General features: G+C 44.8%; 1 protein-coding gene across 5 annotated transcripts in view; it reads right to left on the bottom strand.

Annotated features, from left to right (window-relative positions):
- The window catches only part of CDK5RAP2 (CDK5 regulatory subunit associated protein 2), a 176,797-nt gene that overhangs the window by 48,521 nt on the left and 100,651 nt on the right, over window positions 1-27,625 (bottom strand). For 4 of the 5 annotated variants that reach the window (XM_089772988.1, XM_089772987.1, XM_006129080.5 and 1 more), the window contains 5 exons: window positions 26,744-26,934; window positions 23,355-23,814; window positions 16,049-16,304; window positions 6,445-6,561; window positions 2,206-2,806 (listed from right to left, as the gene is read on the bottom strand). In XM_089772988.1, coding sequence (XP_089629114.1) covers window positions 2,206-2,806; window positions 6,445-6,561; window positions 16,049-16,304; window positions 23,355-23,814; window positions 26,744-26,934 — 1,625 coding nt within the window. The remainder of the gene's footprint in view (window positions 1-2,205; window positions 2,807-6,444; window positions 6,562-16,048; window positions 16,305-23,354; window positions 23,815-26,743; window positions 26,935-27,625) is intronic. The other variant, XM_089772986.1, reaches the window with a different exon arrangement.

The raw sequence follows: 27,625 nt of genomic DNA on the forward strand, positions 1-27,625 counted from the left end.
TATTGTCATTGTTTTCTGTCGTCTTCTTTTTCTTTTCTCATTGGTGCCAATGGTGTCTTGGTGAGTACTGACATGGAAGACTTCTGCTTTGTCTGGGCCAATGCCTTGGAGGAAGTCCATGTCCTATCCATTGAGTCTTGGCCCTTATTGGTGCCGGACTTCATTGGTGCCTCCCCTTCCGGTGCCTTGGGTGCAGTCGGTGCAAGAGTTGATTTTTTCTGAAGACAGCTTTTCCTCATGTGGGAATCAGCCCGAGAAGGGAAATGGCATATTTTCTTGGACGCCTCAGTCGTCTCAGGGTCCTTGGAGCTTAACCTTACAAGAACTGTTCTCTCAGAGACTGCCACAAGGGAGGGTTATCTGGACGGAGTGATAATGCTCTGGGTCCTAAGCTGGGTGGACAGTCTTCTCCATCAGAGAAGCATCATCTTTAGCTGTAACTATTTCACTTTCCTGATCCTGGAAGTGAGTTTCTTGCAGTGAGTGCACCGAGTGGTACATTTCTCCTCTCACAAACATCGGACACAGTAGGAGTGTCTGCCAGATAAAGGAATGGACGGCCTGCAGGTTATAAGCCTTTTGAAGCCAGGCAAACCAAGCACGTCCAATACACTATTTCTGCAAGGCAGAACCTTAGAGAAAAAAGGCTAGTTAACTATCTCTAACTTCTTCTTTAAACAGACTACATTAATTAAACTATCAACTATTAACTATAAACTAACAATAAACTATCAAAAAACTGTCTAATGGACTAACAACTAGCTAATGCTTGAGGGAAATTGCTGGGTTCTGACCAAGGCCAATGGTGACAGAAGAAACTGAAGGAATAGTTGGCTGCAAATACAGAGTAGTGGCACATATGGTGCGTGCCAGCTGCCCCACATATGCAGTCAATTGAAGGCACTGTTACCTATATTCTCCGATTAGAAGAACAGAGGTGCTCAGACACTCAAGGTGGAGCACCCACAGAGATACTCCTCAAAAAAGAACATAAGGTCCCAAGGAATTTGGCAGCGAACTGCCCATACAAGTGTTTTAGACTATTTCAGATCTGATGAAGAATTTCTTTAATCTTGCCATAAAAATTAGAAAGTGAGTGCTGCAAAATCCCAGGAGCACTGATTGTGGCTCAAACTCATAGATTTTAAGTTCAGAAGGAACCGTTGTGATCATCTAGTCCAGGGCTACTTTGGAAGCCCTGGGGGCCACAATGATACTCACAGCACATGCCGAGGGCCGCAACTCAAGTGTGGTTGAATATACATTGAAATATATACATGCAAGTATATGCAAATAGCTTCTTTCACGCTGACGGGCAAGAATACAAAGATTAAGGCAAGACTACACAACATGCAGTCCCCATTTAAGTCAGTTCTTCTGATATTAATAAAATGCAATATTTACCCAATTTCCACGCACATGACAGCATTTTTAATGAGCAATAACAGTCCAGGAATTTAACTACTAACATACATATCAACAGAAGACCATTATACTGACTCGCCGTTGTGGAGCATGTTCCCAGTGGAAGCCATGTTCAAAGGATCCCACCCTCAGGCCGTGTGCTGAGCCCTGCGTAAACCCAAACTGCACCATGGGACGCAAACAAACGGACCACATGTTGAGTAGCCCTGATCTAGTCTGACCTCCTGCACAGAATTTCATGCACCCCCTGCTATAATAGACCTATTACTTCTGGCTGAGTTACTGAAATCCTCAAATCATGTTTTGAAGACTTCAAACAGACAACCTAACAATCTAGTTTAAACCAGCAAGCAACTAGTGTCTCATGCCACAGAGGAAGATGAAATATCACCAAGGTCTGTCTCTGCCAATCTGTTTTACGACATCCCCTCCCACAGAGAAACTTGCAAGAACTTCACTCAAGAAATCCAGTAGGAGACTGCATCCTGTAAGGAAGTTGTTTATAGGACTGTGGAGGGAGAAGGGCATCTGGCATAAAAATCATCATGGGAGGATGATATGGATGCATTAGAAGCAGTCCTTATAGCAGTAGAAATATTTTTTCTATTTATAAGGCAACTTCTAAGTAAAAATCTGTCACTTTACATTAATGTTAACAAACTTTAACCTTCTGCACTGCACTATGGAGGTATGTAAATATGAATATCCCTGGAATTACCTCTGATAGTACCAGTGCTTTCACTTACTCATAGGGGCTGAAAATGTGTTAGCATTACTCACTTGGATGGTGACGTTTCTCTAAGTTTGTTTTGCAGATGATATACTTCATCGAGAAGATGCATATTTGCAATTTGCTCTTTTTCAAGTTCCGCCTCATTTTCTAATAATAACTGCTTAAGTTTTTGTGATGTTTGTTCATCAGATGTTTCTGCAGACTGTGAATTCAGGTTTTTAATGTGGATTTCATAATCCACTTGCTGATGTACTGTCGAAAATGTTTTGGCCTCTTGTCCATCAGCATTTTGCATTATAATATGTCTTTCCATAGGCAATTCAGCATCATTCAAAACTATACTGAAAATATCACTGGACAAAAAATTATTAGCAGGCTGCAAATTAAATATGAACATTTTGTACTTTTCAAGCTCAGACTTCATATTTTTAATTCTTTGCCTTAATTCTTCAACGTCGTCTATGATTTCGTAGTCATCAAATGCGTCTGCACTTGCCACACTCAGTTTGAGAGAAAGCAGACTCTTTGAACTTGAATATGTTGTAGCTGAGTCAATGTCCTGGTTATCCATGGAATAAAACTCTTTATTTAGCTCTTTCAATGAATGTAAAATGTTCATGTCACTAATGTTACGAGAAGTTTCTGTTTCTGAAAATAAAATAATTATATGTGAGCATTTATATTTACTTGACATTCAGCTCATAAAAGCACTCGAACAAACTCCTTCTCTCCCACAGTAAGGGAATAAAATAAACTACACTTAGTTTGTATTTTTGACCTTGTCATCTGCACCCACTAATCCACTTTACACTTCTAAACAGCTTCCAAATACCAATTTTCAGTACCTGAAATCAGCTCTCTCCCCAAGTAGGGATTTAAAATTATACTTGCCATCTTCAGTTCTAGACAAGTGACTATTGCGATGGCTAGTATCTTTCAATCTACCAAGGTGAGTCCCTTAACACAGGCTATAACACTGATTTGCAAGCAGACTGAAATGCTTTCTAAAAACTTCTACAAATAAATGTTATTTTCTCCCTATCTCCAATATTTGTACACCACCAAATGGAATTTAAAGTTGGAGGGATTTTAAAAGATTACTAATAAAAAAAATAAAGCTGGAAAAAGAAATTCTAATAAGTTCTCTTTAAAATGATGTTCATGGGGGGATGTCCTACATGCGCTAAGCCACTTGTGAGTAATGTATCAACAGAAATTCATGCCACTAAAACCTTTATACAGCTGCTCCCCGAGTTGCGACTTATGACCATTCGCACTTACGACCAAAGCTCCCATGGAGCGGTCATAAAGGCGTTCCCCGAGTTACAAACGCGAACCGCACTTACGAACAGCACGGTCGCGTGTATCTCAATGAGGTCCGAGTTACAAATGGATTGAGTTATGGCCAAGTGTTTGGTCCATAACTCGTTCGTAACTCAGAGAGAGGCTGTACTTCTATACATCATATATTCTATATTTACTGGAATAAGGATGAGTACATATAAGTTGATAGGGGACTGGAGTTCTCCTGTTTCCAGATTCTTCAAAAGATCACCAATATTTAAGATTGTTTACCCCTCTCTTTCTGGAGCATCTTGAAGTAAAACCAGGTCCCTTTATGTATGTACTCTGGACAAATATAGAGTACAGATAAAGCCAAATTATTCTAGAAACAGGGAATCTAAAGAATAAATCTTATGATCTCAATGGCAAACTGTCAGGTGGAGATGAAGAAAAAAACGAAGCCTGAAAATTACTGATAAAATAATGAAAGTTTCTGGAGGACTAGAGATGGATCAGTTCTGTTTTCCTTAGACTGGCCGTTTGGTTGTAAAAGCCAAGACAAGACAACGTACTGTGAAGACTCTGTAATAATTTCATTTATTGTGAGGGAGTCTGTTAGCCGTGTCTACTTCCTTGAGGTGAAAACAAGGAAATTCAACAGCCTCTCCATTGAATCTTCACAGGGACTGAAAATGGACAATACTGACAGGAGGAACAGTACTATAGAGTCTCAACATTCATAAGTGGATACATTAAAAAAGGAGCTTTTATCCTGACTTGTTAAGGACTCAATCCTGGAAGGTGCTTAACTGATTATTTCAATAGTTGAGGATGGTTAGCATCTCACAGGACTGAGACATAATGAGTCAATCCAAAGTCTGACACAATGGACGCCTAAAAAGAATGGCATGGAAGAGATATGGCTATGGATATGGATGCCTTAGCAAATAAAAGTATCTCTGCAAGCTGAATCAAAGGTTGGGAAAGAAATTAGGTGGTTACACTGCACTATCTATCCCAGAGGGAGGTGGTAATTTTTGATTAGGGGCCACTCCTTTTGGTAAGTGATCAAGGACAGCACTTTTCTATGGAGAAGGTGCAGGGTCTGGGACAGAGGTTAAGTGCAGAAGGGGTAGGGGACTGGGGTGACCGTGTGGGGTGGGAAAGGCAGTTTGAGTGAAGGAGGAAGTTATGATCTAGGATAGAGGCTTGGGATGTTGGGCCTGGAAGAGGGTATGGAGGAGAGGATACTGCCTGGGGGAGGGTGTAGGAGGGGCTGCAGGATCTGAGAGGGAGTTGTAATCTGGGGGAAGAAAGGGAGGGCGGGTGCAGAATATTTGGATGGTGACCTGGGGCAAGAGGGGGTGGTGACATGGGGCAAGGGAGTTGCGGGGGGGAGGGGCTGAGGTGCTACAGGCAGCCTGTGGCCAGGAGGCACAATAGCCCTGCAGGACACTGAGATAGGCTCCCTGCCTGCCACAGCCCTAGGCTGCTCAAAATGGCTGGCTGTTCCCTGGGGCTCTCTGCTCCGAGAGCTGGAATAAGTGGGAGATTTTGCACGCTGCTTCCACCCCCAGCAAAATATCTCTGCCTCATTGGCTGGTTTCTATGAAGCATCCCCCTCCCATGGAGCAGAGAGCCACAGAGAGCAGCCAGCCACCTGAAGTGGCTTGGGGCTGCTCTGAAACAGCTGGCTGCTTTATGCCTCAGGGTCCTGGAGGAGTGGCCTGTGGGCTGCATCAGGCAGCCCAAGGCTGGACCCTGTGGCCCAAGAGCTGGATCCAGTAGCTTGGTGGGTCGTATCTGGCCTGTGGGTTGTATCTTGCCTGCCCCGAACTATCCCACATGCACTGAGTGCAGGATGATGCTCTGATTGTTGCATCTGATTACTTATGTTGTTCAACACTCCACATGCTATTGGGTAACAAGACAACAATACACTTGAAAAAAACTTAATTGCACTAGAATACAGGGGAAGATCCTGAACAAAAGAGTAAGATATGTTTCTTAATAGTATCATTCCTATTTATTCTACACCAGAAAGCCAATCCTCTGTGACTTTGCAGTTGGTTGCTGTAATGATTAAGATGTCCCTGAAGATTGTGAATTCAGGTGAGGAACAAACAGCAAAACTAGATGAAGTCTTAAACTCAATAAGCCTGTCTTTACATAAATGTCCTATATACTAAAGGATATGGGGGTTGGGGACGGGGGACAGAAGATTTGGATGTAGCTTTGTTTTTTAATTAGACTATTCAGTATGGTTTTTCCATAAGGCATTAGTTGCTTTTGAAAGCAGAAACTGTTAGTACGCTTTAATGTACCACACACAGGTAATACATATATATTCTGCAATCCTTAACTGACACTTCAGTGGGATTATTCAAGTAAATGTTAATGTGAATAAGAGTCCCAGAATTAGTCCTCTACTCAGTATGCAACCAAATAAAGGGGTCATTCAAACCCTGTCATTTAAACACTCTCAAAAAGACAAATGAATTATGTAGAAGCACATAGTACATGGTATTAACCCCATTTACATTTTCATTAAATGATTCAGTTAGGTTTCAACTAAGCTAAATAAATGCCTTCAAATAATTCAGATAAGCAGAATTCTGTCATTCTATTGCTTCCTCCCCTAGGAGTATGGAGAAGTGCACAGTAATGAACATATTTAATTCACAAAATGGATAAGAGGAACTGAGGAGGTTTGCAATACAATGTTTGGGAATTATGTACGCAACTCATTATTTTTATTGGAAACTGTGCTCATAAATCTTTGTGACCCTGGTGAAAACATAACCCTTACGATACTAACTTGGGGACATTTGTCCTATACTAATTAAGTAAACAATATTTAAAATCAATTAATGGGGAAAAGGAAAATTATCTACAGCAGAGTCAGTTATTTACAATTATTTAAAGAAAACAGTAAGATAATATATTGTAAGATAAGTAGTGCTTAGTGCTGCTTTCTCACTAGCACCATGTCCACGCACTACCTTGGCTGTTTCTCTGATCAATGACCATCTTATTTTCATTCTTGTCACAACTATCATATCCAAGCCCCTGAGTGTCCATCTGGGTCTCTTTGCAATCCAATCTGACCACTGATTCAGCTAGAGAAATATAATGAAAAAAATAAAAGAAAACTTAGCTAAGTGACTTTAAAAAGAGAAGAAAAGAAAAAAGTAGGATAGTAAAACTTATGCTGCAAAAATTCAGAATGGTGAGGTCATAATAAGAACTGCTGTAGTAAACAAAAACACAAATATGCAGCTCATGTGAAATAGTCTAAGCACATATTTTTCAAATACATAAATTATCAAAATAATTACCATAAATTTGAATGTCCAAGGCTTTCCACCCCAGATGGTCTTACCACAAAATTTTACATAATGTGATGAATAGATACAAACTGTCATTACCCTTATTACAAACTCAATTGATTTTTAGTGTTTTATTTTTCAATTTTTGTAAATGTCTACAATGAAGATAAAATTCTCTTTGGAACTTTGCTCCTACCTGCTTTACAGACCATGGGCCAAGGGTGGCACTTCGGGCAGGTAGGGGGGACAGCAGCCCTTTGCTCCAGGATGTAGCTTGCTTTTCATCCCATGCCCAGGACCAGCCACTAAGAGTGAGTGAAGGGAGCTCACCAGCCAGGTGTGAGGCATGCACGGAATGCAAGAACTTTCCCCTCACTCCCCTAGCATCCAGGGAAAGGGATGAAAAGAAGAAGTTACTCACTTCGTGCAGTAATGGTTCTTCGAGGTGTGTCCACGTGGGTGCTCCACGTCTGGTGTCGGGCTCGCCCTGGCACTGCGAATCGGAGGCTTCCCAAAGCTGTGTTTGGCTGGACCGCGCGTGCGCGAGCGCTCGAGGCCGTTCGCGCCCTTCCTCTCCGAGCGTGGTCCAGCTCCCGCCTCAGTTCCTCTCACCGCCTCATCTGAAACAAGAGAAACAAACGAGATTCCATAGCGGGGAGGAGGGTGGGTCGTGGAGCACTCACAGGGACACACCTCGAAGAACCATCATTACTGCACGAAGTGAGTAACTTCTTCTTCTTCGAGTAGTCCCCATGGGTGCTCCACGTCTGGTGACTACGGAGCAGTGGTCCGAGCTAAGGTTGCGCTACGGGATCCGTGTTACGGCAACGCTGGAGCACTGCCGAGGCTACAGCAGAGTCTGAGGTGGAGTGTTGCTGAATTGCGTAATGTCTCATGAAAGTGACGTTTGACGACCAAGTAGCTGCCCGGCAGATGTCGCACATAGGGACTCCTTTCAGGAAGGCTGTCGAGGTAGCCATTGCACGGGTGGAGTGTGCTCTAGTTTGTGATGGGAGGGGTTTGTTACACAGATTATAACAGGTGGTAATGCAAGCGACAATCAACTTGGAGATGCGCTGCGCAGAGAGTGGACGACCTCTAAACTGATCCACAACAGATATAAAAAGACGGTCTGTCTTTCGAATATCACGAGTTCTATCAATATAAAATGCGAGGGCTCGGCGAGCATCCAGCGTGTGCAACAGAGCCTCTTGAGGAGAAGCGTGAGGTTTAGGACAGAAAGAAGGCAAGACCACTGGTTCGTTAATGTGGAAGTCCAAGCAGACTTTTGGGAGAAAGGTTGGGTGCGACCTCAGAATCACCAAGTCCTTATGAAAGATCGTATATGGGGGAGATGCTGTAAGAGCCACTATCTCACTCACCCTGCATGCGGACGTTATAGCAATAAGAAAAACAACCTTGGTCGTAAGTAGTTGAAGAGATGTAGTTGCAAGCGGCCCAAATGGTGGCCGTGTCAACGCATCTAGCACGAGGTCGAGGTTCCACGCAGGAGGTGAAGGTCTACGTGGAGGGTTGAGATTGAGGAGGCCCTTGAGAAACCTCTTCATAATGGTGTGGGCGAAAACCGACCGGCCATCGATTGGGCGGTGGAACGCCATAATTGCTGCTAGATGAACTTTAAGTGATGGTATGGAGATACCTGATGTACGAAGGTGCAAAATATAGTCCAGAACAGCCTGCAATGGTGAGACAGAGGGGTACAACCCTTTAGTGTCACACCAGTGCGTAAAGCGAGACCACTTTGCGAGATATGTTTTTCTCGTGGAATCTCTTCTGCTATTAAGCAGAACTCGTCTCACTTGATCTGAACAAAGGCTCTCCGACGTGTTGAACCATCCAAAATCCATGCAGTCAGATGGAGGGGGAGCAATTTCGGATGGCGAAGGGATCCGCTCTGCTGCGTTAAGAGGTCCGGGAGAAGAGGGAGACGGTAAGGCGTTCGAATCGAGAGCTGTAGGAGCGTGGAGTACCAGGCTTGCCAGGGCCAGGCCAGTGCTATCAGCAAGATTCGGGCTTTGTCGAGGACAACTTTCTCCGGTACTCTTGGAATTAGAGCCACAGGAGGAAACGCATACAATAGTACCGTGCCCCAATGTAAGAGGAACGCGTCCCCCAGGGAGTGTGAGCCAATCCCTGCTCTGGAACAATAGACCTTGCATTTCGTATTGGCAGAAGTGGCGAAGAGGTCTACGGCGGGTCGACCCCAACGGTGGAAGATAGATAGGAGCACGTCCGTGCGGATCTCCCATTCGTGGTCGTGTGGGGAGTATCTGCTCAGCGAGTCCGCGATGGAATTGTTCACCCCTGGCAGATACGAAGCTATGATAGTGATGTCGTTGCGGTTGCACCAGGACCACAGGCGAACCGCCTCTGCACAGAGGGAGCAGGATCTAGCACCGCCCTGCCTGTTGACATAGTACATTGCAGCGATGTTGTCCGTAAGGATCCTGGTAACTGCGCCCTGTATGTGAAGTTTGAAATGTCTGCAGGCATGAAAGATTGCTCTGAGCTCCAATACGTTGATGTGGAGCATCATTTCTGTATTGGACCATCGACCCTGGATAGTATACTTGTCCATGTGCGCACCCCAGCCAATGAGTGAGGCATCTGTTATCTGCTTCGAAGGCTGAGGTTGGTGAAAGGGAATGCCCGTCAACATGTTGTTGGGCTCGGTCCACCATCGGAGGGAATTCTGAACATGGATAGGCAACGTCACCCGCTTTTGGATGCTGTGTTTGGCGGGTTTGTATACCAAGGTCAGCCACTGCTGGAGGCATCGGAAATGCAATCGTGCGTGGCGGACCACCATCGTGGTGGCTGCCATATGACCCAACAGCTGAAGGTGAGTACATACGGGAAGTATCGGGGAGAGCGATACTGTGTGAACTAGATCACATATGATTTGGAAACGGTCTGCAGGTAAGTAGACCCGAGCTGACCGTGAGTCGAGGCGAGCTCCTATAAACGTGAGAGTCTGGGCCGGCTCTAGACGTGATTTCTCCATGTTTATAATCAAACCGAGGGAGCTGAAGAGACTCCTCATTACTGTGAGCATGTGGCGAGCTTCCGAGCGAGTGTGGCCTTTGAGCAAGCAGTCGTCTAGGTAGGGGAAAATGGAGACCCCTACCTTGTGAAGATGCGCAGCAACTACTGCAAGTGTCTTGGAGAAAGTTCTGGGAGCTGAGACGAGGCCAAAGGGCAGCACTCTGTATTGGTAGTGTTCCTGCCCCACTACAAAACGGAGGAAGAGCCTGTGTGCTATGTGAATGGCGATATGAAAATACGCGTCCTGTAAATCGAGAACCCCGAACCAATCTTCCTTGCTCAATGATGGTATAATTTTGCTTAACGTGACCATTTTGAAACGCTGCTTCTTGATGTATCGGTTTAAACGCCTCAGATTGAGAATAGGTCTCCACCCTCCGGATTTTTTGGGGACGAGGAAATACCCTCTGTTCCTGAATCTTGAGGGAACTAGTTCTATGGCTCCTATAGCAAGAAGATGACGTACCTCTTGCTGGAGCTGAGTCTCGTGTGATGGGTCCCTGAAGAGGGACGGGGTGGGTGGAGTAGTGGGAGGTATGGAGATGAAAGGTATCGTGAAACCTGACTTTATTACTTCCAAGACTCAGCGGTCCGAGGTGATGTCGCGTCACTGGTGATAATATGGCTTGAGGCGGTCGTGAAAGAGAAGCGTGGTGGTGGGTTTTTCTACTATGAGCACTGAAGATGTGTTTGTGTCCTCGACACGAGTCAAATTTGCTGTTTGGCATTAGCCCGGGCTGGCGCACGATTGAACTGCTGGTGCTTGCGTTGCGGACGCTGTCGGAATCGAGACTGTTCGGGAGCGCGCTGCTGATGTTTCTGAAATGGATAGTCATATCTCCTATGAAATGGATAGTAGCGCCTACGCTTAAAGGGAGGGGTATACATCCCCAGAGTTCGCAGAGTGGTGCGTGAGTCCTTACCCATATGCAGGACGTCGTCAGTTGAAGTAGCAAATAATCTCTTATGATCAAATGGGAGATCTTCGACTTTGTTCTGGAGCTCCTTTGGTGCGCCTGCTACCATTAGCCAAGAGGCCCTGTGCATGGCGATACCTGTTGCCATGGCTCGAGCTGCCGTATCCGCGACATCGAGGGCAATTTGGAGCGATGTCCTACATGAAGAATATCCCTCCTGGACAATCGCCTTCAGCAGAAGTTTCTTAGTATCTGGAAGGTGTTGCATTAGGTCAGGTAATTTGGCATAATTGTCAAAATTGTGATTGGAGAGAAGGGCAGCATAATTTGCGATCCTAAGCATTAGGGTCGATGATGAATAAATCTTGCGTCCAAAGAAGTCAAGCTTTCTTGTGTCCTTATCCGGGAGTGCGGTTTTGAAGTGAGAAGCCTTGCTCTTATGGTGGACTGCATCCACTATTAAGGAGTTGGGTTGAGGATGCTTGAAGAGAAAATCCACGTCTTTAGATGGGACAAAATATCTTTTATCTGCTCTTTTGCTAGTAGGGGAGATCGTTGTGGGAGTCTGCCAGATCTCGTGTGCCACATCCAAAATTGCCTCATCAATTAGGAGTGCAATCTTGCTTCGTTGCTGGGGATGCAGATTTTTCAGTAGCTTATTGCTGCTTCACCTGTGCTTCAGACAGCTGAACCTCCTGGCTTTGTGCCACCCGCTTAAAAAGGTCCTGGAATTCCTTAAGGTCATCGGGTGGCGAGTTATCACCTGGAGTCACAGCATCATTTGGTGCATGAGATGAAGAGCACACATTCGCAGGCATGTCTGTTTCTGCATCCCTGATCTGTCTCTCCTCAGGGTCCGAATGGTTCTGCTACGGATCTGGACTTCTTGGAGGGGGTGGAGCATGAGATGGTGATCGCGGCCTCGACCGATCATGATGAGAAGGCGGACTAACCGAGCGACAGGAGCAGGGAGACCTCTGATGGGAGAGAGAGTGGCTGTGACGAGTTGAGACAATAATAAGGTCCGTCATAAACACGGGCTTGAGTGTTTTTATCCCTGGTGGAGTGAGGTGCAGGAGAACGGTGCTGCAGAGATGGTCCCGGTGAAGCTGTAGGAGAAGGCAGAGGAGAAGACGCATGCTTGCAGGATTTTGAGGTTGCCTTGCTCGGTGCCGGAGGAGGCAGCTCTGAACGCACAGAGGATGGTGCTGAAAGGACAGCGACCTGCGGAGCAAGGGGAGCTGCTAATTCAGGCTGGAGATCTGCTGGTGCGGAGGCTGCGGACAGCTCCTAAAGTGGGAGGGGGGGAGCTGCAGCTGAGTAGAGCTGACGGTGCCGGCAGGGCAAAGTCCTTCAAACGGCGCTCCGGTGCCGTGGCCGGTCGGGAGCGCGGTGCAGTACCGGTCGGCTTCTTCCAGCCCAAGACAGGTGCCGAGCCATTAGAGGAGCTGGAGGTGCCTGGCTTGTCTCCTGCGCTTATCCGCTTCTACGGAGCAACAGGCAGGGACCTGGCCGGTGAAGGTTTCTCCCTCACAGGAGTGGTAGCCCCAGGGGAGGGAGCCCATCTCCTCCCTGCATCAGCAGTGGGGTTAGTGGTGCCGGCATCCTGAGGTGCGAGTGCCTTGTCAAAAAGTATCATCTTCAGGCATCTCTCGCGGTCCTTGCGGGCTCTCGAGGTCAGGCTGGCACAGTGAGTGCACTGCTGTGGCAAATGTGCCTCTCCAAGGCACCTGATACAGGAGGCATAGCCGTCGGAAACCGGCATAGCCTCATGGCAAAGGGAGCACTTTTAAAACCCAGAGAACCCAGCATTTTGCTGCTTGAGTGCTCTTGCCCGTACACCACTCAGTTCGTGGTATATGTGCTACCTTCAGTTTGTAGATATATTTATTTTCTGAATTGCCTTACTTTGCTTATCCTGCTCTCTTATTCTTTGTGGGGTTTTTTTTTTTTTTTTTTTGGAGAGAGAGAGAAACGGCTAAGCGCCAACTGAACAACAGGAATGGCAGGGACAGGGAGAACTACTGAAACCTCTCTTTCTACTTTTTTTTTTTTTTTTACACTTAAACGGAGATAAGGAAAGGAAGGCAGATAAGAGTAAGTTAACTATTAACAGGATGCTGAGGTACTCTGAGGAGAGAGGAGAGGAGAGCGAGCGCCGTCCATGGCCAGACGCGGCTGAGAGGAATTGAGGCGGGGACTGGACCGCGCTCGGAGAGGAAAGGCGCGAACGGCCTCGAGCGCTCGCGCATGCGTGGTCCAGACAAACACAGCTTTGGGAAGCCTCCGATTCGCGGCGCCAGGGCGAGCCCGACACCAGACGTGGAGCACCCACGGGGCCTACCCGAAGAAGAAGCTAGCCATGTCCTGGAGCGCACAGCTGCAGCTCCTCTTACCCGCCCAAAATTCCACCCTTGCCATGGGCTAGACCAGGAATGGACAAAATGCAGCCTGAAGTCTGGATCCGGCCTTCCTAACACTTTGATCCAGCCTGCGGGCTGCATCTGGCCACTTTCTATTTATATCTTGCTGCCTGTGTTACTGAATTTCCTAGTGGTGGTTCAGGCAGCAGCAACCTATTTAAATAGCTCATGGCTTCCAGTCGCGGCATTACCCTGGGCAGAGGCCAAAGCGTGAGCGCTTTAAATAGCTGCAGCAACCCCAGGCAGCTTCCAGACAATGCGGTAGCAGCGGGGCCAGGAGCTGGGAGCTCTTTGCTGTGCTTTTACTTCAAAGCCTCCAGCCCCAGACAACTTTGGGGGGAGGCTAGTCCCTAGCCCATTCCTTCTGAGGGTGATGTCGGCCTGTGACCATGTATCAACATTCATTAAGTGGCTCCCCTGCAAAAATTATTGCCCACCTCTGGGCTAGACCCTACTTGGAGTGAAGTTAATGACCAAACTCATAAGTTTTAATAAAAACAAATAAATAATAAAGGGAAGCACCTTCTGCAGGGTCTTACTGTGGGTAGTTGACAGCGCACTGGCTTAGGAGTCAGGAGACCTGCGTTCTATTCCCAGCTCAGCTTCTAGCCTGCCAGATGACCTTGGGCAAGTCATTTCCCTACCTATGCCTCAGTTTTAGCCATCTGTAAGATGGACATTATGATTACCTCCTTTGAAAAAAATATTTCAGATCTACTGATGAAAAATACTACAGAACAGTGAAGTATGATTAATAGGAATGAAACAGGGTCCTTTCTTCTAATTCTACTCCCCTTTACACTCACTTAAACACTTGGGGCATCACTGTCCTTTTCCACAACATTATTACTGTTGCTGAGAGAGCCTTCTATTCCACAGTTGCTGCCTTGTATAACATCATACATTATAATTCTGACTGCCTTAACATATCTCTCTTCTCATCTAGCCATGCCTTTCCACCGCTCTCGGTTATTGATCTTACAGCTAAATGTCCTTTTTCACCATACTGCAGCATTATGGAATATAAGCTGTCAACTAGATATGGGTATTTTGTTTATGATTAGATTTAAATTAATCTAAAACTGGAAAAGGCTGACACCTTGACCAATCAATATCAAAATCAGGTACATTCACTTACGTAACAAATATATGTAAAAACCCTATTCTTTCATTTTTCCATTATGACTGGAATAGGGATGTAACAGATTCCCCATCCCAACAAGGCCTCATGTGCTGGGCTGGCCCTGCTTTCCTGGGAGCCCTGCTCATGCCCAGCAGACAGGGAAAGGGCTGGATCTGCCTGGCACTGGGCCAGGAGTCGAGGACCAAAGCTTGGGCAGGCATAACGCAGTGGCCAAGTGAGCTCAGCATTCCAGGCTCACTACACTGGCTGGGCTGGCAGCGCTCCGCAGGTGGGTCTCCTGTGGCAAGCTGGGCCAATGCCACTGGTGGCGCTGTGTGGAACCCTGGGCTGTGCAGGTGGGGGCAGTGCCTCGGGCTGGGTGCTCGAGGAGCCCGGCCATGCCTTGCGGATGCCTGGAAGGAGGCTCCGGCAGCTGAGCTGGTGTGGCTGGACTCGCTGCTCGGCTGGAGCAAGCCCAGGCTGGGCACTGAGTGCTGTGCACTGGTGGCAGCAGCCCACTGGGCTCGGGGGCAAGGAACGGAGCTCACCTGCTGCTGGGGCTTTGTCCTGGATGGGCGGACGCTATGTGGCTCGGGCTAAACATGGTGCAGCCAGAAAGGGGAAGAGTAGGGTGAACGGCTGAGACGGGTTCCCATGGGCCCTGACCATGCAATTGGCCATTGTCCACCCATCCTGGCCATGCGATTCCCGGGCAGGCTCTGCCCAGCCCACGCGATGCCTGGGTGCTACTGCCCAGTGTGTTGGATAGCCAGGGGGAGCCACCCCCCTGAAATGGCTTTGGCAGTTTGCTCTGGGGGGCAAAAGGCACGAATTAGCAGGTTAAGCATCCCTCGCTGACCCAGCGCAGCCTTCCCAGAGCACGGCCAGCCTGCCCACGGATGCTGCAGCTCTTGGGCTTCCTCTCCTGGCTCCGGCATGTGCATGGCGGGCAGCACTTGCTGTGGTTCCCCGCTGCCAGGGCACAGACGGGAAGGTGGGGAGAGGAGGAGGGGCGGGGAGCAGGCTAAATGAGATGTGCTGGGAAGCCACGTCCCAAAGCAAACCTACCCCTAGCTGCCCCTTGCTGGGCTTTCCCAGTATGTTTCACTGCCCTCCGGCTGGCCATGGACAGGGGTTGCTGGACCCGGCACAAGCTGGGACTGAGCCAGCTTGTCTCCAGATCGGCTCGTGCCAGGTCCATGAGCTACCCACACTGTGGTTTTGCAGTTTAAATGTAGTAAGAACTGGGCTGCCTATATTAAACCCGGCTCTTACTACATTTAAACTGCAAAGCTACAGCGGGGGTAGGCTCCTAGAGACTTCTAACCCTATTGACTAATTGTGCAGTTGATAGAAATTCTGTAGACTACACGATTAGCTGATTGCTCGTTCCTTAAACTTGGTCTAGAATCTTACAAGTAAATATTCTGGTTAACCCATATTCATGTTAATGTGTTATGATACCATCATTTATTTATTATGTATTTTTATGCCACGTATTTCATGCAATTTCATTGCATAGCAAATTGTATTATGTTTTGGCTGTAAAGACTAATCTAACTAAAAAAAATGCACTAAGGATTTTTAGAAAATATATTTCTCCTCAAGCAAATTGTAAGATTAAGCAGTATTGTATATATGTAAAAATGATCTATTTTTTTCCTTCCTCTGGAAAAAAAAAGAAGCAAATATTTCAAGCAGTACTAGAGGTTATTTTGTCTCCCTTTTAAATGCAAATGTTTATTTACCTCTCACCAATACTCTTTCTTGTTCGGGCCTCTCTTGCAGATTTTCAATTACAGATCCACTCAGAGATACGTCTTTGTGAAGTTGTTTGTTTTGTATTTTACATTCCTCCAGACCTTCATCAAGTGCCATGAGCTGGTGCTGTGAATGCACGTCTGTCTTCTGTGTACAAAAGGCTAAGGAAATGTTTCCTAATGATCTAGATGATTTTAATGGAATGGGTAAACGGGATTTCTTGAATGGATAAATGAATTCACTCTGAAAGACAGATGCAATAAAGCATGAGGTTTGGTAATGGGTATGAGATACTTGGTAAGGGAAGGCTAAACAAGAGCACCAGAAAAAAAATACTAGTAAAACTCTGTGAATACCAAGTAGGTGCTCTATTATATAATGCAGAAAGAGACTGAACCAACATCTTGAGCCAGAATAATAGGATGAACCTGGAACAGGACTGCTTCTCAATAAACCTTACAGAAAAGAGATAAAACAGAGACATTTGGAGTAGTGCTCTGTTTTGGCAGAGCTAATCAATGCTTAAGGTTAGAAAACTAGAAGAAAACGTTATTGAAAAAAAATTGACTATAGCCCTCTTTTGTTAAAACAGCAATTAACTTCATAAAAATAACACTATTTTTAAAAAATACAATCATTTAAATGAAGTATAAAAATGCAGGTGAGTTAAGGACTCAAGCAACACCAGGTACATCTGCTAGTATTATATAATTTTGGAAACAAGACAGCTATCTCTGTGTAAACACTCTGAGCATTCACAAGAAAGTGAGATATTCTTCTGGTCCAGGCCCTTATAATTTTCTAAAGGTAAGTGCTGCTTATGAATCCAAAGCTCAGTGTTATGAGTCTTCTAGGGCAGATTCACTGTCTACTGGTGAATACTTTTAATCTAAGGGTATATCAGTTAAGTCTACATTGCATTTGTCTTGGGGGAATATATACTCATCTATCTTCTCTAACCGCTAGTTTTTTGAATCTCTGTGCCTCTTCCCACTTTTTGTCTTTCCAGAGAACTCTCTCAGCTTTCTATTACATCCAGAAAGTATTTTTATTTCCTCCTCTCTTCATCTCAACACTAGTGTAGTAGTGTTATTAGATTTGTTTTTAAGTCTCATAATAATACTCTATTGTAATGTTTTCATCTTGGCACCTGTTGTGGAGCACCCCTAAATTGTAACCTAATTGTCCAAATTAGAGAAATGAAACAGTGAGATCTCAGAATTGAGAACTCACTATGCTGATGAATGCTACAGAACTGTGTGCAATAATAATATAAATTGATAATATCTTTAAATAGATCTAATTTACTCCTTTCGTTATGCAGTTGCTCCACCAACAACATGAGTGGTGTAATGTCTTTTTTTATTTTGTATTGTGCAATATTTTTCCACATTGAGCTCTTGGCAATTATATTTTTTACACAATTTAAAATAATAAAAAGCAACTTCCATTTTCTTAATGATATACTCAATTCCTTTGGCATGTATAAATACAATATCATTTGGAAGCTGGTCAATAAATCCAATGCTTATAGCTTCCTTGTATTTTTATTAAAATGTGTTAAGAAGAAGTTACTCACCCTGTGCAGTAACAATCATTCTTCGAGCTGTATGTCACTGTGGGTGCTTCACTCAGGTGCATTGTTGCGCCGGTGATCAGAGATTTTTAGTCTAGCAGTGCCTTCCAGTGCCACGCATGAGAAGTTGTCTCGAGCTGCTTTTGTCCATTAGCTGCATGCGCGGTGCAAGTGTCCCTCCATTCCTTTTCTACTGGAAATCCTGTAATGGACTCCGAAGTAGAAGGGAAGAAGTGAGGGAAATGGAGCACCCACATCTCAAAGAATTATCGCTACTGCACATGGTGAATAACTTCTCTTCCTTCAAGTGGTGTGTCTGCGGGTGCTCCACTCAGATGAATAAAAACCAGTACCCACGTTTGTGGGGGTGGGACTTTGGAGTCATCTACTAGCAGAGGCAAGGATGGTAGGTACTAGTCCTTGCAGTAATGCATACTGTTGCGCAAAAGTATGTGCAGAAGACCATGTAGCCACCCCATAGACGTGAGCTAGAGGGACATTGTGTAGAAAGGTGGTAGATGCAACCATCACTTGGGTGGAGTGTGCTGTGACCACTTGTGGTGGTTCTTTGTTTCTGAGTCTATAGCAAGTATTCAAGTTGCTATCCACCTGGATATGCACGTTGCGGAGATGGCTGTTCCCTTGGTGGAACTGGACATGGATATAAAAAGTCTGTTAGATTTTCTAAAGGGTTTTGTTCTATCTATATAGAATGTGATAGCCCTTCTTGTATCGAAGGTATGTAGTGCCGCCTGCCTCGGGGAGGCATGCGGCTTAAGGTAGTAGGTGGGGAGATAAATGGGCTCATTCACGTGACAGTCAGAGATAACCTTTGGTAAAAACTTTGGATGGGGTCTGAAAATGATCTTTTCTCTAGTTAAGAGTGTATTTGGTGGGTCCTCCATTCGGGCAGCAATTTCGCTTACTCGTCGTGCCGATGTGATCACAACCAAGAAGGAAACTTTCATGACCATGTGTTGCATTGGGGCCATCACTATGGGTTCAAAGGGAGATCTTGTTACAGAGTCTAACGCAAGGTTCAAGTCCTAGGATGGGACGAGTGGACAAATATGGGGTCATGCCTTTGAAAGACCAGCTGAGAACTACTTAAGTGATGGGATAGGCAAACCCCGAGGTTCACCGGGTTGTGGCAAACAGCAGCGGCTGACAGAGGGACTCTTATGGAGCTAATGGAGTGTCCCGCATCACTGAGGTCCATCAAGCATTCCAAGATGGTAGGTATTGGGGAGGCATGTGCTTATAGATTGTGTTGGCTGCACCATTCCTGAAACTTCTTGCATTTATTTTGATAGGTGTGCCTTGTGGAAGGGCAGCGACTGCTGAGGAGGATCTGTTTCATTCTCTAGGAGCAAGTAAGTTCATTGTTCTGGAACCATGGAGAAGCCAAGCTGTAAGCTTCAGGTTCTGAAGGTTCAGATGTTTGTCTGTTATGTTGAGTTAATGATTGAGGAGTGACAGGGAGTTGAATGGGTTTGGCAACTGACAGGTAATAAAGGTACAGAAATCAATGTTGTCTCGGCCAATATGGTGTTATCAGAATGATCTTCACTCGGTCCCCTCAGATCTTGTAGATTACTCTGGGGATTAGGGGAATCGGCAGGAATGCATATGAAAGAGGAGCTGTCTATGGTAAAGTAAACACATCCCCTGCAGAGTGTTTGCCCTGACCCACATGGGAGAAGAAGCAATGGCATTTGAGGCTGGTTTTCCTGGTGAAGAAGTCTATAACTGGGAACACCAATTGCCGAAAAATGGGTAAAATGATTGGCAGGCAGAGTTCCCATTCGTGGTGTCGGGAGAAATATCTGCTCAGCTTGTCTGCTCTTGTGTTCTGTTGGCCTGGTATGTACATTGCAGTAGATGTAATATTGTTCTCGATGCACCAATTCCAGAACTTGACTGCCTTGGCACATAGTGAGCTTGATCGGGCACCTCCTGTCTGTTGATGTAGTACATATAGGGAGTGCTGTCTGCGAGGACACGAATAGTATGGCCCTGGATCAGTGGCAAAAAATGGAGACAAGTGTTGTGGACTGCTCAGATATCTAAGATATTGATGTGCAGTCTTGTCTCTTGTTGTGACCATCTGCTGTACACTATGTGGTGTCTGCAGTGGGCTCCCCAAGCTAGAAGAGAGGGGTCTGTAGTGATTACCCGTGAGAGATCTGGGCAATGGAGGGGACTCCAGACAGAAGGTTTTGTGGGCAGGTCCACCATTGCAGTGAAGCGAGCACTAGTAGTGTGGCTGTAACGCTCGAAGTGCTGTTTGGACAATGGACTGGCCCCCTTTTATGATGGACTGGAACTGTGGCCTTTTTTGTTCTGGGAGTTTATGAAAAAATCTTGACATGTGGCGTAACTGGAGTAGTTGTAATTAGCCAGGAAGGCTGTGTAGTTGGTAATTTGGAACTAGAGCATAGCCAAGGAATAGACCTTCCTCCCAAAGATGTCTAGTCTTTTGTGCTCCTTGTCCTGAGGAGTTGACTTATAGTGTGGTTGTCTAGACCAGTGGCAGACAGAATTAACTAAAGTATTTGACGGCAGATGAGAAAACAGAAAATCTATGTCCTTTGCAGGGACAAAGTATTTTCTGTCAGCTCTGCAGTTGGTGGGTGAAATAGAGGCTAGTGTTTGCCATATTGCCTCCAAGGGTCCCATGATGGCCTCATTTATCAGTAATGCAATCTTGGAAGACATGGAAGGTTGTGAAATTCTAAATAGTTTGTCCTGGTTTTCCTGCACCTCTCACAAGGGTATGGCTTGTGACTGCACTACCCTTTCAAATAACTCCCGAAATTGTTTCAGGTCGTCAGCTGGTGTAGAAGAGGAGGAGGAAAAACCACTTCTTCTGAGGAGGATGAAGGTTGCTGGAGAGGGGGATGGCTGTCTAAGTCCAACTGAGATATGTCATCATCCTCTTTTACCGTTTTGAGTCATGGCTGATGGGGGGAGGGGAAGGAGGGGGAGAGCAGGAGATGAGCAGGAGATGATTGAACTGTTTGTGGGGAGATTTTGCTATGGTGAACATTGTGAGGTACTGCTGAGTGGCGAGTTTGGTGCCAATGAAGTAGTCGAGAGAGATATTGGTCCCCTGGTTCCCAGGGTGGCCACTGGGGTTGATATTGTTGGGGCGGATATGGCCCTCGGTAGTTGAACCAAGGAATCTGAGGAGAGTGATATGAAGTGCCACAAGCTCACTGAAGCCGTTGGTAGAAATGCTCTGAGGAAAACCGACTGCCCTGTCCTATGCCAGGTCCAGTACCAGTAGATAATGTCACAGAAGAGAACAAAATGTTTTGGAAGAACATCAGTGTGAGTTAGGTTCCACAATCCTAGGAGAATGGGGAGGCATATTATCCAGTTGGCACCAGTGAGGAGCGGATGGTAGTGTCCAGCGCTGAAGCTGCGGTTCACTCTATTTAGACTTTGGCACTTGCGGTGCAGAGGGATGCTTAAGTATTGCTGGGTGCCAAAGTCTGGTAGTTGCGGTGCTCTGGTATCCTCCAGCACTGGCAGAGGTGGCATATTTGTGGGCAATAGCCTTGATGGCACAGGCATGGTGCCCTTTCTTTTGGGTTCTGGCTCAGCACCCTTGATTGGTGTTGTCTTTTGTTTATGCACCATGCTGGATGCTGACAGCACTGGTGAGCTCCCAGCATGCAAAACGGATGGAACAGCAGGAAGGGAACACGCCAGAAGATCCTGGGACTTATGTGAATCCCTTATGGGCAACGAAGTTAGCTCTTTTTCTCGGTATTACAAGTTCCGGGGGGGGGGGGGGGGGGTATTGTTTTGGCTTCTGGCTATTGAAGAGATTTCTGCCCGAGCAAATTTTTGAGCCTCATCTTGTAGCCTTTCCTGGCCCCGGCAGTCATACTTCAGCAATGTGGGCACTTCTGCACCACATGGCCTTCACCTATGCACTTTATATATGAGGCATGCCCATCTAAGGTGGGCACTGAGTCTCTGCAGGAGTCACATTTTTTAAATCCAGGGGAGCCTTGCATAATTGTGACTGGAAGTAAGAACTTGGAGTAAGAAGCAAATGAAGGAAGAAAAAATGGGAAGTAACTTTTTTTTTTTTTTTAACAATAACTAACGCTACTACCTCTAAAACGGACTAAACTGCAACAACTAACTATGTATTTCTATCTTTTTCTCAGTGAAGTAGAACACTTCTGGAAGCTCTGTCTTCTGCCAAGGATGGTATAAAAGGAACTGAAGCACATTCGCGCCATGCATGCAGCTAACGGACGAAAACAGATGACTGCTGCACATGTGTGGCATGGGAAAGCACTGCTAGGCTAAAAATCTCTGATCGCCAGGGCAAGGATGCACCAACACCTGACTGAAGCATCAACAGGGACATCACTTGAAGGAGAACCCTGAACCTTCTTTCAGTTCCATATTTCAGCTTGATCCAGAAAAAAAATACCAAGTTGTTGGTAATGCTGGCCCATAGAAGCCTTTTGATCAATACAATACAAACACACAGATTATTCCCTAGTCAGAAGAGGCTACAAACACTCTGTTAGTAGTGCACAATACCAAGAGATGTCCTTCTCTACTGCACTGGGGCTAAATCTTCAAAGTGGCCTCAACATACCTCTAAGGTTGCCACTGCAACTATACATGTACATATACGTGGTCCAGTATCCTTGGGACCTGAGAGTTTGGTGGACTGGAGATGGTTAATTCTGGTCCCTTTGCTGCCAGCCTCTGGGCTCTTTCTGGGGGCCACCAGCCTCCTGGTCAGGCTCCTCTTACAGCCGCCAACCCTGCTATTGGCCCTGGCTATTAGGCTCCACTGTGCCCCGGCCACAGGACCAGCTCTGCTTCCAAACCCTCGGCTGGACTCTGGGCCACTGACCACAGGACCACCTCCACTTCCAGCCCCCCAGCTGGACTCCGGGCTGCTGGCCCCAGGACCGACTCTGTTCCTGGCCCTCCAGATGGGCTCCCAGCCACTGGACTCCTAGTCAGCCCCCACTCCTAGCTGCTGGAGCTCTCTGGTCCAGTAACATCCGTGGTTCTGGATCAGAGAGGTTCAACCTCTACATTTTTGTAGACTCGATTTTTCACCTCAATGTATGCACAATTTTGTTCCCATAACATAAGCAATATGTATTGCAGATCAGGCAGCTAGGTGCCCTTTCCCATGACTTATACATGCAAACAGTCTACACTCAAATATTAGAGCACCAATAATTTCAGAAGCCAGTTCTGAAAATTTGAACGTACTGATCTAGGAATAAAGAGGCAATGTAAAAAGTTCAATTAAACCAGAGGACTGAGACAAAGGACTGCTTGTGGCCTAATTCTCTTAGACATAAAACAATACCAAGGCAGAATAGTATACTTTCACAAAGTTTATACTCTCATGAACTATACCAAGTAAAAAGGCAGTAAAAAAATCAAGACTTTATTCCATAATTTAGTCTCCTCTAAAATTGATACAACTTACTGGTATCAAGTGCTAGGCATTTGAGGCTTAATTAATCAATGTTTCTAAATCACACTAAAGCATAGGATGAAAGGCACTGTACAGTACATACAATTATCTTAAATATATTTGGCACAAATCCCTTTTTTTAAAATTGAATGAAAAACAAGATTAACTTTAGAAATGAAATAACTCTTTTCATATCTTTACATCTGATCTGAACTGTTAGAAAAGGAATCTTAAATAAACTTACTTTATTTGTTCTGCTTGTAACTGAAAGTCTCTCATGTTGCTCACCCTTCTTAGACACATTTTCTTGCTGAGCTTCTGCATTTAATCTTGAATATTTTGTTTTTTCTTCTGAGGTTCCCCTTTTGCCTTCATGTTTGAGTCTTATGACATTGCCCTCTATAGTCATTGTTTGTGTAGCTACATCTTTCAATTCCACTTTTAACAATTCAATATCCTTATTAACCTGTGGAGCGGCATCTGGATAAAACCTCTCTTTTCCATCAAAAGTTGATTGGAATTCAACTTGCTGCTTTAAGAATTTATTGACCTGCTTGAAATGTCTCAGTTCAGCTCTTAATTGAATAATCATTTGCCTCAGATCTTTTTCATCCTTATTCTCTATATCTTCGCTTGAACATTCTTGTTCAGTTGTGCCCAGATGATCTAACAGCGCAATTATAATTTTCATTTGTTCTTGTCTGCTTTATCCAAGGAGGGGGAAAAAACAACATTTTTTTTTTGCTTTTTTGTTTAAGAAAACAAGAACACCTGCTATGGAACACTTTGGAGAGCCATGACACGCTGTAGATGCCTTTGAGATTCCATTTTATTTTCCAAAAAATGTAGCGTACAGCTTCTCAAATTTTTTCATAGAGAGATTCTCTTGTGGAAATTTTCCCCTCCCATTTGTGATCATATAGAGTGCATCCCCACCTCCCATTTGTGATTATCTAACAAACCCTCACATTCTGCAGCTGATTCCATGTGTCTAATCAAGAACTGTTTGTGCCGCTAAACATATAAATAGACATTTAAAAACAACTGCCTGCATACAGCTGGCATTTGAAATGGAGGACGCTAACTATGCTCTTCATGTCGTTTTTCGAGCATCTAATATCATTAATGAGAATTAAGTTACTCAACAGCGCAGGCTCATCTGTAGTCAATATGGTAATTTATAGTAGGACAGAAAAGATTGCACACAAGAGTGCTACAGATGATTGTGATAGAATTGCTCATTCCCCGACTTTTAAGTAAGATTAAGATATAAAACAATATTACATATTCATCTTTTAAGACAGAAATATTGCCTCATCTGCCACTCAATATTTTCTTGATTATTAAAATCATTTACATTTATTGGCTGGTTTTAATAGTAATGTAGAACATAGAACCAGTTGAGTAGACTCAACTGTAGAACTGATTTCAAATGCAGAAAACAGAATCTGGGCTTGTGTATCTGCCTATAGGCAGTTTAATGCCTTGCTGCATGATGGATCAGAGATCCTGGAAGTGGGCCCACTGAGAACACTGCATGAGGAACTCTCCACAAACTCTTGCTGGTCTGCAGAAGGAATGATGTTGATGACCTCTGAAAAAAGTCACACACAACTGATTATAAGGTCATTACAATCTGGGGAGGAAAATGTGTGTGTGTCCGGGGTGGGGGAGTGGGGGGAGAGGAAGAAGGGAAGCGTCACCAAAGAGCAGGAGACAATGCAAAGGAAGAGGATATAATTCAGTATCCTACAACCAAAGGAACGGAGTCAAGTCTAGACAATAGACTTCTACTGGCAAAGCTATTTTGGTCAGGGGTACAAAGAGGCGTGATCTCTGACTGACATCGTTGTGCAGGCAGAAGTCCATAGCTTTTTCAACAACACACTGTTGGCATAGTTATGCCTATTGCTTTTATAGATATAGCTTGTTTCACTCATGGTGGCTGGCATTACTATAACAATACAAAGCACAACTTTGCTAGTATAGTCCAACAGCAACAGGAGTGCTTTGTCCTGTAAAGTATTCTTAATGTAGACATGGTCTTAGCTCCAACTCAGCCACTCACTGTGAATGAGTCATTTTTACCTCTTTGTGCCACAGTTTCTCCATCTGTAAAGTGGGAATAATAATCCAAGGATGCTGTGAACCTTCTAAAATCACTTGTATTGGTGAAGTGCTTTGAAATTCTTAAATGAATTGAACATTATTATTGCCATCATACTTTTGCTTATATTTTCGGGGGTGCCTGCTGAGGAACAGGTAATTATTTCCAGCAGTCTTTTGTCTGTAGATTTTCTTGTGTGACCAACTACAGTAAAATGATAGCATGGAGGGTTCTATATACAACACCATGACACTGGAATGACTTCAAAGCTGGAACGCACTTGAGAGAGTCTGTTTGAAGTGAACTGCACAAGGGCGACTGAGTGACTCATTAAGATCACCACAGCTCTGACACTGACATCAACCAGAGAATCATTGGAGCACCATCTGCTCTTATTTAACATAAAATTACATATACTTGAGGAAAAAACTATTTTAAAGGCCTTTTTCTAAAACTCTGGCTCTGGGGATTTCTTTTCAAAAGAGATTTAATGTGTTGTTGAAAAAGCTAATGTGCCGCTGTGAAACAGAGCTGTAAACTTCCTTTTCAGTGATCTTAGTAAAAACAAGAGTTCTCACAAGCAAGCACGACAAGCTCACCAATCAGTCAGCTACAGGGAAAGGCACTTGTGGTTAAAGGCATTATTTTATTTCCTCCACACTCTACGGGCAGAGCTTCCTACCTAAGGTCACAAGGGTTAAAGAAATTGCTACTGAAGGAGACAATGTTGACTTGTGGCATATTTAAAAGAAGGGGAATGATAATAAGAACCACAGGGTTGTATCTGCTGTTCTACCATTCTTGAATAATCTTGGGCAAGTCACTTCTATCTGTCCCTCAATACATCCAGTCTCTAAAAGGCTGTGCCTTTAAATACCAAACTCAGAGGGAGTTAAGAAGTTTAATTATAGATCTTGATCCCACAATCTGAACTCAGCAGGCAGACCTATAGACTCACACAAAACTCCAGTGGCTTTAGTGGAATTGCGTGTGGGAATAAGCACCTGCCCAAACAAATTCAATTCCAGGACAGGTGCTATACAGATACTGGTAGCACAGATCATAATTAACATTGTGAAATAGTTTTAACTATTATTCCTGTCCCCAGATTCACACACACTTAATTTTCTTACACTAATGCAGGGTTTAGGGTCTTTTTTTCCCATTTAAATCACTGTAGAGTGCTTTGAAATACTTGGATTAAAAAAGGACAAAGAATTATTTTTTAGCCCATTAACGCCACCAATCCCACATCCTCAACAAGATCAGTTCCCATAGTAAGACTTGAAGCAATACCTTCAGAGAAACTTTTCTTGTAATGGATTTTTCATGAGGATGTCTTCCTACTGATACTATGTTTCATAATTACTTAATTGTATGATAGACTGAAATGGCTCTGAAGGAGCCTTGCCAATCTCTCAGGTAAATTAGACAGTGCCATTATCTAAATTCACTTTAGCAAAATTACTTTATTCTCTCCTCAAATAGAAATACTGTCAAAAGTAGTGTCTATCCCTCAGGCTTACCTAGATTCAAGTACAGATGTTCCATTTTCATTTAAAAGAGATGTGAGCAAGCTGATCTCTTCTGCTTCATGTTCACTCATCTCTATTCTGCCAAAGTGTTTGCCAGCAATATCATGTTCAAGCTGAGGCTTATTTGGATTCCTATAATGTCTGCCTTTGCAAAAACCATCTGAATAGTCTGAAGGAGCTATCTGTTAGGGGAGAAAATTGCAAATGTTTTCTTATTAGGCAGGCATGCCATTCTATTATGTTCAGGACTGCAATCTATTCATAATCATGATTTGTAATTTTTTAGAGTCTTAATCTACATTATAAAACAGTCATAGACATTCAATTTACCATTTATCAATAGAGGAACTAATGAACATCAATTTGATATGGTTAATTAATAGAGATCAATTGTTTAGTAGTACAGTGGAGTCTGGATTAACCGACACCCGGTAATCCGACACTCCACTTTATCAGACCCTGCAGCTCTTTGTCCCCGGGAGCTGCAGGGTCGGATACAGCATGGGCTGGGAGAATGGCCCCGCTTGCTGCCCCGTCGCTCTCTAGGAGCAGCTGCTGCCGCTCCTGCCGGGAACAAAGTGGCTCCGGCAGCAGTGGCAGCAGCTTCTCCTAGAGAGACATCCCCGGCAGGAGTGGCATCAGCTGTTCCCTTGCTCTCTAGGAGAAGCTGCTGCTGCTCCTGCCTGGAAGTATCCTGGCAGGAGCGGCAGCAGCTGTTCCGTTGCTCTGTACAGTAGAGTCCGTATCATCCGACATATTTGGTAATCCAACCATGTGTCGGTCCCGTTTAGGTCGGATGATAGGGACTCTACTGTAAGTCATTTTTCCTAATGGTGTTCATCTATGTATGCTTACCTGGCTAATGAAACTGCT

The sequence above is a fragment of the Pelodiscus sinensis genome, chromosome 23 (genome assembly GCF_052426305.1).
Source record: "Pelodiscus sinensis isolate ZL-2025 chromosome 23, ASM5242630v1, whole genome shotgun sequence".
In the NCBI taxonomy this organism is placed as follows: domain Eukaryota; kingdom Metazoa; phylum Chordata; order Testudines; family Trionychidae; genus Pelodiscus; species Pelodiscus sinensis.